Source organism: Vanacampus margaritifer, chromosome 10 (assembly GCF_051991255.1).
Source record: "Vanacampus margaritifer isolate UIUO_Vmar chromosome 10, RoL_Vmar_1.0, whole genome shotgun sequence".
NCBI classification, from domain to species: Eukaryota; Metazoa; Chordata; class Actinopteri; order Syngnathiformes; family Syngnathidae; genus Vanacampus; species Vanacampus margaritifer.
In genome coordinates this window covers 23,068,615-23,078,089 of record NC_135441.1, presented here as the reverse complement: position 1 = coordinate 23,078,089, position 9,475 = coordinate 23,068,615, and the positions used below count along the sequence as shown (strand labels likewise).

The 9,475-nt window shown below is 41.7% G+C and overlaps 2 protein-coding genes across 4 annotated transcripts; both read right to left on the bottom strand.

Annotated features, from left to right (window-relative positions):
• Positions 1–727: 727 nt before the first annotated feature.
• c1qtnf2 (C1q and TNF related 2) lies at positions 728–3,570 on the bottom strand. Its single transcript, XM_077578860.1, has 3 exons — positions 3,098–3,570; positions 2,590–2,847; positions 728–1,611 (listed from the first exon to the last, which is right to left on the bottom strand). Coding segments are annotated over exons 1-3 (885 nt in total). The 5' UTR covers positions 3,099–3,570; the 3' UTR covers positions 728–985.
• A 157-nt stretch (positions 3,571–3,727) lies between these two features.
• slu7 (SLU7 homolog, splicing factor) lies at positions 3,728–9,122 on the bottom strand. 3 transcript variants are annotated; one of them, XM_077578858.1, is made up of 15 exons: positions 8,993–9,122; positions 8,640–8,805; positions 8,220–8,373; positions 8,062–8,142; positions 7,815–7,979; positions 7,599–7,664; positions 7,383–7,514; positions 7,204–7,301; positions 6,271–6,338; positions 6,028–6,167; positions 5,577–5,738; positions 5,397–5,498; positions 5,189–5,266; positions 4,223–4,351; positions 3,728–4,144 (listed from the first exon to the last, which is right to left on the bottom strand). In XM_077578858.1, the coding sequence occupies exons 2-15, from the start codon at positions 8,792–8,794 to the stop codon at positions 3,965–3,967; spliced, it is 1,710 nt and encodes a 569-aa protein (XP_077434984.1). In that variant the 5' UTR covers positions 8,795–8,805; positions 8,993–9,122; the 3' UTR covers positions 3,728–3,964. The 3 variants fall into 3 exon arrangements, with proteins under 3 accessions (XP_077434984.1, XP_077434982.1, XP_077434983.1); XM_077578856.1 differs by having other exon boundaries at positions 7,383–7,664; XM_077578857.1 differs by having other exon boundaries at positions 7,383–7,664; positions 8,640–8,802; positions 8,993–9,080.
• Positions 9,123–9,475: the final 353 nt, after the last annotated feature.

The window sequence follows — 9,475 nt, the reverse complement described above, 5'->3', positions numbered from 1 at the left end:
CGAGGAGGACTGATGTATAATACGTCTGCACTGATTTGGTAATGTTGCCATGGTAAATGTAGGAATTTGTGGAATGTTCATAGTTCTATATTTGTGCTGAATCATTCAGCCTGACTGAGTTGAGTAGGGATTGTTTAAATCGCTTGTAAAATAGGAATAGACCAACGAAAATTGGTGGAATGAGAACATTAAGCATTCCGTTTGTTTGTTTTTAGCGCCATCTGGTGTCGGAGTTTCTTTACTTAAAGTTAAAGCAGGGCTGTCCAAACATTTTCTTAAATACTGAAAATAGAACGGGGAGAGCGAATCCAGTACTTGGGGAGTTAAACAGACATTCAGAATGTATTTAAGCTTTTTATTTTGCTTGTAACATTCATCATTTTAATGTTATTTTGCACGGAAATAGCCAATAGTTTGTAATGTTCAACTTTTCAAAATCTTATATAGGGTTACATTAAATAATATAGCATGATAAATTGTCGTTACACATTTATTTGGGGGAGTCTGGAATTTATAAATTTGTTGAAAATGAAAATATAGTGTGATATCTTTCAACATTTGGAATGTTTGTTTTTAATTTATTATTGGAATATGCAGCAGGCCATATTGACTTTAGTTGTGAATTTCCCTGAAGCAGACTGTTTGCAATATATTCTTCTTTTTTATTCTGATTATTATTGTGTTAATGGACTATTAAAATAATCCACACTTTTTCATCCATCTCAGGGGTTGCCATTTTGACATTATACCTCCCTCTGCTGTCGACTGAAATTGACGTCAACAGCAGAGGGCGATACAGGCCAAAAATGGCCGCATCCGGAGATTGATAAAAATGGATGGCTCCATCTGCTTTATTCTTGTCCCAAAGACGCAATATTAATCAAAACACTTTGTCTAAGACTAGTGAGGGCAAAGAAAATGTTTGTCTTCTGTTGCCTTTAAGAAACAGGGATAGGAAAATAAAATAACTCAGCGAACTGAAATATCAAGTGTCACCCTGTAGATTAGCTCTTGTATCAGCCTCATCAGCGGAGACAAGGAAGCCCGTGAAGGTGCTGTCAGTCCAGAAGGGGTCAAAGAAGAGTCCATTCTGCTCAGAGTAAAATATCTGCAACCAGACCTGGTCCAGATGCTGCAGGTGGAGAACAGTGGAACCGGAGGCCACGTCGTGGTTCCCTGTATTTGCGTCAAACGTCTTAATCTTGTATTGTCCGTTGTGCACTAGCCCGATGGCGAGGTGCTTGTTGGCCACGGTGATGTCATAAGTGAAGTAATAAATTCCGGGGAAGGCGCACACAAACTTCCCACTGCTGGCGTTGTAGTGGTTGCCCTCGTTGAGCAAGATGCGGCTGAAGCGGATGGGCGTGCGTTCTTTGGGGTAACTCTTTGACACGGCCACCGAGAAAGCCGAGCGGGCGGCGGTGCCACAATCGCAGCCTCCAGCTTCTCCGATCTGACCTGCGTCACCCTCGCCCCCTTTCTGCCCCCTTTGTCCAGCCGGCCCCGGTGACCCGCGTTGGCCCTTTAGTCCCCGAGGGCCGGCCTTGCCAATGAGGCCCGCGCGGCCTTTTAAACCTGGTTTGCCTGGATTTCCGGGCCTGCCGTGATCACCTGAGGAAGAAATAACAAGTGTTTTTTTAGGAGAAAAGCTTTTTTTATAAATCTACACTGGAGTACATGATAGACTATTTCATCATGTTTGGGAGGGGGGGGGGGGTGATTTGCTGATCTGAACTGAAACAATGACAAAAACGACCCATACATTTTAGCTAGGTCTGTGCTAGCTCGCTAGTTTAGCTTTGTGTTGATTTCCTCACCCCAAAAAATAAAACGAATCAATGAGGATAAATCAATAGAATTGGAAGAAAAACTTACATGGGGAAGACTCACAAAAACATAAACGTGGTTGCGCCGCCAAATGTCCCAAAAGTTTTAGCTAGGTCTTTGCTAGCTCGCTAGCTTAGCTTTTTTTTTTTTCCTCACAAAATAATAAAAGAAATCCAACAGAATATATGAGTGTGGAGGATAAATCAATATGATGACGTTAGAATAACTTGCTTGGGGAAGACATTTTCTTACAAATATGAATAAAATGTTAGGTTGGGTTGTCTTTGAGTAGTTTAGCAAAACATGATGTCTAGCTGCTAGCTAAAACCAACTCGCTATCCTTTTTAGCATCAAAGGAGCACATCTGTCCTTAAATCATCAGGTTAACTATGTCGGATGGATGGAATTTCAGTTTGTTTTCACCGCCTTTGTCTATGACATGGATGCTTTTTTTTTCTTTTTAGCTTTTTAGAGAAATTTGTGAGGAACATACATTTGTGGAATAAGCAGCACAAACGTAAAGTGGGCATTACAGTAAATATCACACTGAACAAACAATTAATAAAGATAAGTATAAATCACAGATTTCTGTTAGATGTTGGGGATTTGTAACAGACAGACATGTTTTATTAAAAAAAAAGATGCTATAAAAGCCAAATGCTGATGCCAAACAGCCTTTTCTGCTATTGCTACCGACTCGTTTTAAGCCGTAAGTCATGCCAATTGTTCAGCAGGGAAACAAACTTCCAAACTATCAAGTACCTCCATTTCCTTTTTCTCCCTTTTCTCCATCCTGCCCATCTGGACCATCCTTCCCAGGCGCCCCCATTGGCCCCATTGCCCCGGGTGACCCGGGGGCTCCTGGATTTCCCGCAGACCCCATCGGGCCCGGTAGGCTGCAAACGAGGTTCGACGAGTGGATCGTGATGTTGCGTCCTTTCTTGGGTGAGGAATAAATGGACTGTGAGAGGACCACCGACAGCAGACAGGACGTCACGCACACATGAAGCGCAGCGGCCACTGAGGATGAAAAGATTGTGAAAATACGATACGATACGATACGATATACTTTTATTTTCCCCGTGGGGAACTTTTTCCTGGATTCCGTCCAGCTGCAGTTTACAGTAAGGAAAAAACAACTGTAACAAAACAAAACAAATGTAGTTTAAGAGCAACATTTCAGTGCAGCTTCTAAAAACATGCAAGCTCAGACAGTTCAAATGAAGTGAGGTAACATTCAGTGATTCTCTACAGTAGACGACAAACTCACTTGTTGAAAATGATGATGGGCTCTTTCAACACACTCACTGTCCGTCTTCTGCATCAGGTAGCAATCGGTTTTCCCCCAATTTTTTTTTTTTAAATAGACAAGCCAGAGTGTATTCTTTCGGAGAAGTGCTGCAAGGAAATGTGCAACTCAGGGACTCGCAGTCCATAACATCCGCCCAGCGACTCAGCCCCCCAAAACACAACAAATACTTTCACCATGATGTCATTAAATCCAAGTCAGCGCAACAGTTGTGCACAGCTGAAGTAATTATGCTTTATGAAATAGGACTGCATGAATACAAATTTCTAAACTTAAATTGCAAATTCCTCATGTCTGCAAGACATGTATAAAAAAGATTCCCGATGCATTCGTCACTCCGATACATGGTCCAGCTGTTGGGGTTAATGGGTGTGTTCGGATACCGCTGTATTCAGGATATACAATCAAACATTCCATTCTAAAGACATAAAATAAAATTTGTATTGAAACATGACCCCTGACCACCCCTGGCTGATTGATATGGATTCTGTTGATTTTTTTAAAAATTGTTCATCCAGTTTTTTTAAATCTCTTATCTTAATTGTTTTCCTCTGAAATTTACAACAAATACATAAATAAAATTACAATACATACATACCACAAATGAATTTTATTAGAAAAAAAAAATGCATGAATTTATAATGATTTTTTTGACTGTAATTACAACGGAGGCAGTGTTGTGTTTACAAAAGAAAAAAAAAACTGCCAATTTGTCAACATGCCTTCCCATAGAGTATATTGTGTGAGATATTGTTTCACCGAGTAATAGCTCTGGGAGAATGAATCCTTTGCTCAAGTTTTACGGGGGCAACGGGGACGAGGGCGAGTTCACTGTCCAAGAAAGGAAGCCATGGGATCATCGGGCCGGCAGCGTTTCATGCGGAAGGCCTCGATCTCTTCCTCGGTGGGGGCCTTCACTTCCTGCAGGCTGCTGTACGGCCTCTTCCTCTCGTCCACCTGCATCATTGCTTCCACATGCTTCACGCGCTTGTCTTCTGCTTCCAGAGCCTGCGAGGGCGAAGTGGGTCAGCCAACTGAAGCGACGGGCAGTGCAGTGAGCACAAGCAAAAACAAAAAAACTTTTACCTTCTTTAGCTTCTCTTTCTTTTTCTCTTCATCCTCAGAATCGCTGCTGTCATTGCTGACGTGCTTCTTGTTCTTGTTCTTTTTATTCTTCTTTTTCTTTTTCTTCTCTTTCATCTTTTCTTGGTGCATCTGACGGTTGCAAGCAGCGGCAGAAAAAGAGGTAGATTCGGAATTTGGTTATGTGATACTGATTGCGGATTAATCAAATTAAGTGCAGTACTTGCTCCAAACCAGCAGAGGCGCTGTTGAGTTAGTCTCAACTAGTTTGTGCTGTATAGAAGAACACTAAGCACTAAGCTAACATACTTTTGTTTAGAAATTATTTTGCTAGCTTGGCTGAACATTTTGGTGTTTGTGAAAAATCTAAGAAGCATTTTGTAACCTAAAATAATAATACATGAAAACAATACCATAAAAATAAAAAATAAAAATAAAAATAAATATTGGGTGTTTTTGCTGTGCATGCCTCGGCCTATTTGGGTTATGATTCCGTGCATGCATGGCGTACACACTTAAAGATAATAAGAGTAGAAGAAGAACGTTGCAATTGTGGTTTATTAATAAAACTTTTTTCACAGATTAGGAATAATATACGCCTTTGACTATTGTTATATGACTTGTCTGTATGTTTTTCTACACTGTTTTTGATTAACAATTCCTTATTCGAGAGACTATCACTCCCAGAACTCGATGCTAATTTTCTATTAGCTTGTCAATGGGATTTTACATTCACCGCTAGCATCGGTGATGTTTTGAAAACACATTGTATTTAAATATAAAACATGTAATTATGTTTGTTGTGTGTTTACTTTTAACTTCAATGGGGGTGTCGATAAACATCGTAACGTACGCTCAGGGTGAACAGAATAACATTCGTCACACACTTCCTGCACAAGCAACACGGTGCATTCCGGGTGCCGCGAAAAGCCAAAATGGAAAAATCACAATTCAATTTTGATTTCTTACCTCTAGCAGAGTTTTGGGCTGCTCCTCCTCTTGCAGCTCATTCACACCCTCTTCGAATGGAACACACTCAGAGTTGTTCTTCAAGATTTAACCAAAAAATAATAATACATGAGCTACAAGATCAATGTTGAACAGAAAGAGCCTAGAAGCGGCCTCAGTGCTCACAATTCCTTTTTTTTTTTCTCACACAAAAAATAAAAGTACTCACAATTCCAATGCCGGTATCTCCTGTGCAGTAACTTTGTTTGACCACTGAGTGGCAGCACTTGTATCCCCACAAGCCGTCCTGCCAGTAGGAGCCCCAAATACACTGAGGAGCACAAAAATCACGTCGGTTCATAAACTCGCTGGTCACAGCCCGTCAGCCCGTGTGCTGGGTCGTCCTTACCGTGTGATTGTTGACGAGTACGTCTTCTTCATACTTGGAGCGAGCCACGGCTTTCTCGAGACCTTTCAGAACGGCGCCGTGACGGGAGTACTCCGTGTAGTCCTCGGTTTGAGCCAACAGCAGCTCCCGCGGGGGTGCGTCCAAGTGCTCCTGGCCGCCATACTAATGAACACACAAAGAGTTAGGGCGGCCATTACGGTGGAACGTTTTCATGCAGGGAGACCATTTTGAAAAACCAGAAACAATTTTTTCACAACACATGGTTTGTTCGGCAATGTGGTTTTGTAGCGCCTCAATGATGTGCCGGGTAACTTGGAGGCAGTCCCAAGAAGGAGTCATGTTATAAACAACAAAAGTCCTTTCATTGTGTTGGGCCATTTTAGTTCATGGTGCCAATTCGTGTCAGCCTCTTAAAGAGCAGTTTTTCAGGTGTGCTCCATCTACACTGTACCTTCTCCAGGATGCTTTCCCTCTGTTCCTCTTTGAAGTCTTCCTTTTTGACCTTAAAGGAGCGATGAAGCAGCTCCAGCTTGGTGGGGTCGGCCTGCAGATGCACCTCAGAGCCCCTCTCGTAGGCCTCCCAAGCGAACACTAGCAGGAGAACGCGTTAAACACTTCAGGATGCCGGAGATAATCGATTAAGGCTCGTTGATGCGTTTTTTTTTTTGTTTTTTTTTGATGATTAGTGACTTACTTTGCGTTTGTGCCATTGTGATGGTGTCGCCACTGTAGCGGGCAAAGTTGTCTCCAGCATATCCCACTCTGTAAGCAAAACCCAAACGGAATGTCAATGGAGATCAACTGAGGTTTGAGGCCATTCCAGGTCCACTGCAGCACACCTTCAATGTTGCCTGAGCGATTAATCAGACAGTCGATTTAATCGGTCGATATTTGGGCTTTTAAAACTAGCAGGTTTTCTTTTTCAGATTTTAGAGAAAAAAAAAATGGTACACATGAACGCATTACTTCCTTGCGTATGCATAAGAGTTTTATAACCAAGCAAAAATATATTTAATCCAAACACTAGATTATGCAATATCAATTTTCTGATGGAAATTTGACTACTAAAATATTTAATAGCTGCAACCCTACTTTTTTTTTGTACTTGTACAACTAAGAATGTTAAAAAGTGCCGGTGTGTTTTATCTCTCGTGTAGTATAGTGCATTTCTATTGGGTATTTTAGCCAGCTCAGTGGCCGAGTGGTTGGAGTGTCCGCCCTGAGACTGGGAGGTCGTGGGTTTGATTCCCGGCCGGGTCATACCAAAGACTATAAAAATGGGACCGATTGCCACTCTGCTTGACACTCAGCATTAAGGGTTGGAATTGGGAGGTTAGATCACCACATGATTCCCGAGCATGGGGCTGCTGCTGCTCACCGCTCCCTTAGGGGATGGGTCAAATTTCACCCCACTTAGATGGGTGTGACAATCAGTGGATCTTATCTTATCTTAATTTTGACGAGGACAATTCTGCTAAGTCGCGACTGGAATTCCCTTAGTAGAGGCTTTCCAAATAAAGCGCGGTCGTTAATCGAGCGCTAAAAAAAATTTGTGCCATTAAAGGCACTTTAAGTTAACGAGATATTAACGCGATCATTTTGACACCCTTCATTTCCAGTAACTTACTCGTCCGGGTTCATGCCAGTGCTGGAGTACGGGTTCTCTCTCATTGCTCGTGTTTTTGGATCGTAGTAGGCGGAGTTTGGATCAAGGTTCCTCAAGTACTATGGGACACAGAAATTCATATTAATGGTCATTCACACGCAATACTACAATGATAAACACTTTGTTCAGGCTCCTCTTACTTTAGCTGTGTCCTCTCTGATACGTAAATTCCTGACGGTGATTCGCCTCTTGGAGTCAAAGTTCTGACCGGGCATGTCGATATCATCTGCGTATTTATCTTCATCCTCATCCTCGCTGTCATGTTCCCACTCCTGCAGAGACAAGATGACACACATTAAATGAATGTGGTTACAGCTTAGGGACGAGAGGACAAGCTGATGGTCCAGAATGCTTACCGATTGGTCCAGCTTTCCTGACGCCAACTCATCTTGAAGCTTGTGAGCCTTCAACGTCCTTTTGGCCTGAAATGTAAACAAACAGGATATCATGACATGATCAACTTTTAATTCAATGAAACTTAATTAAATTAATGTTTATTTAAGTTGAGTTAAAAAACAAAACGATATGTGAGTACTCAATGGGATTTCTTCCAAAATCCATTAGCTGCTTACCAGATCCACTTTGGCGTACTCCTCCACTATGCGCTGGTGTTCCTCGGGGTCGTAGCCATTCCAACGATCTCTCTTCCCGTCGTAATCCAGTTTGAGTTGCACCTGAGCATGTTCATCTTGAGCGATGCTGGTGCCTGTGAACTTTGCCCCGACTTTTCTGGGCCGCTGAGAGAAGAAAGGTCAGAATTTAAAAGGCCACATTGCGACAATTTATCTCCTCCTTTGAATGCAGAATAGTCAATTTTACCTCCAAACAGTCTTTCTTCTTGTGCGTCATTGCGCCACAGTTTTCACAGGCGCCCTTGCGGAATTTAGTAGTAAGGCTGTTCTGTTGGGCAAGTCGACACGAGTCAAGTTACTTAAAAGGACTCTTTGCAATGTAAATAGTGATTTATTTCTTCTCACCTCTTGCACTCCTCTCTTATACCATTCTCCAATGGCAGAAAAATTCTCTTGAATTTCCGTCTGTGGTCTCTGATGTTTAAGTGTGGGCCTTTTGGATGGGTCAATATACCACGGCACGGAGGAAATATACTGAGGGATATGTGGGTTTATGTCCCTAGAAAAGTAGTGGGGGGAAAAAAAGTAAGTAATGAGGATTTGGACCAAAAAGATAATGTAACACATTATGCTGGGTAAAAATGTGTTGTAATACATTTATGTCTGTTTAAGGCATATATGTTGTGATTTGTGACCATTAAAATACAAATCTATCAAAACATTACTAAAATTGTGTGAGCCAGTGGCAAAAAGCTACCAGGTCCATTGGATTATTTTCAGAACACAAACCCAGTTGACAAACATAAATGTACAATGTTCACTTACTTTCCCTCCTCGTCCACCTCAGCTGGAGCGTTTCCCAGCTTTCTCTGTTCCTCAAGTTCCTTCTTCTTCCTCCAGTCCTCACGGGTCATCTTCTTGGGCTCATCCAGGTCTACGACGCCCTCCACAGCGGCGTTTCCGTTGCTCTGCTCGGTCATGATTCAATCTGCTATATGGCACATACGTACAACGATTCAGTCGTTAAAAACATTCAAAAGTGGAACGGAAATGTCTCCACATTGCAGTCCAAATAACACGTAAAATATGTTTATTTGTCTTAGCTGTGTCGCAATTCCATTGTTTGGCCGGAATACTATATATTTCTCTCATTCATGTTTGACAAACAAACGAATTACCTTAGCTCTATCCAAAAATGTAGTCTGTATTAGATTCTTCTTTTGTAAAACGTAAACAGCACTAGTTTACAAAGGTCGCCATTTTAAGACAGGGAAATTACGTCACAATGTTTCTTGCTCGTAGTGTCCAATCATAACAAAATGTCGAAGAGCGACATCTAGTGTCGTCGACGGGCAAGTTCAGTTGCTGTTTCCTGCATGTGCTCAGAAACGTCTGCTCTCAAGTTTAAATTTGTAACGTTTAGAATACGGTATATACCGTTGAATAAGTGGGATCGCTGTTGGTCACTTTACTAGCAATCTTTTAATATATTCAGTGAGATATGGTTTAATTGTTTTCACTATAGTGAGACTGTAAAAGTACAGTATACCACAATATGAGGGATTACTAATCCTACTTTAGGCCCACCCTGTTAGAATGCACATTCATAAACAAAATTTTCATAAATTGTCAATATGGGTTGCTGTTTGTAGACGTTTGAG

Bases quoted from the DNA above. Each gene is read 5' to 3' on its own strand.
- slu7 (XM_077578856.1), bottom strand. From the start codon at position 8,794: ATGACCGAGCAGAGCAACGGAAACGCCGCTGTGGAGGGCGTCGTAGAC. The intron at 8,143-8,219 runs GTGAGAAGAAAT...CTTGCCCAACAG, and splicing joins ATAAGAGAGGAGTGCAAGAG to AACAGCCTTACTACTAAATT. The intron at 7,665-7,814 runs GTAAGCAGCTAA...TTTACATTTCAG, and splicing joins AGTACGCCAAAGTGGATCTG to GCCAAAAGGACGTTGAAGGC.
- c1qtnf2 (XM_077578860.1), bottom strand. The intron at 1,612-2,589 runs GTACTTGATAGT...TTTCTTCCTCAG, and splicing joins GGGAGAAAAAGGAAATGGAG to GTGATCACGGCAGGCCCGGA.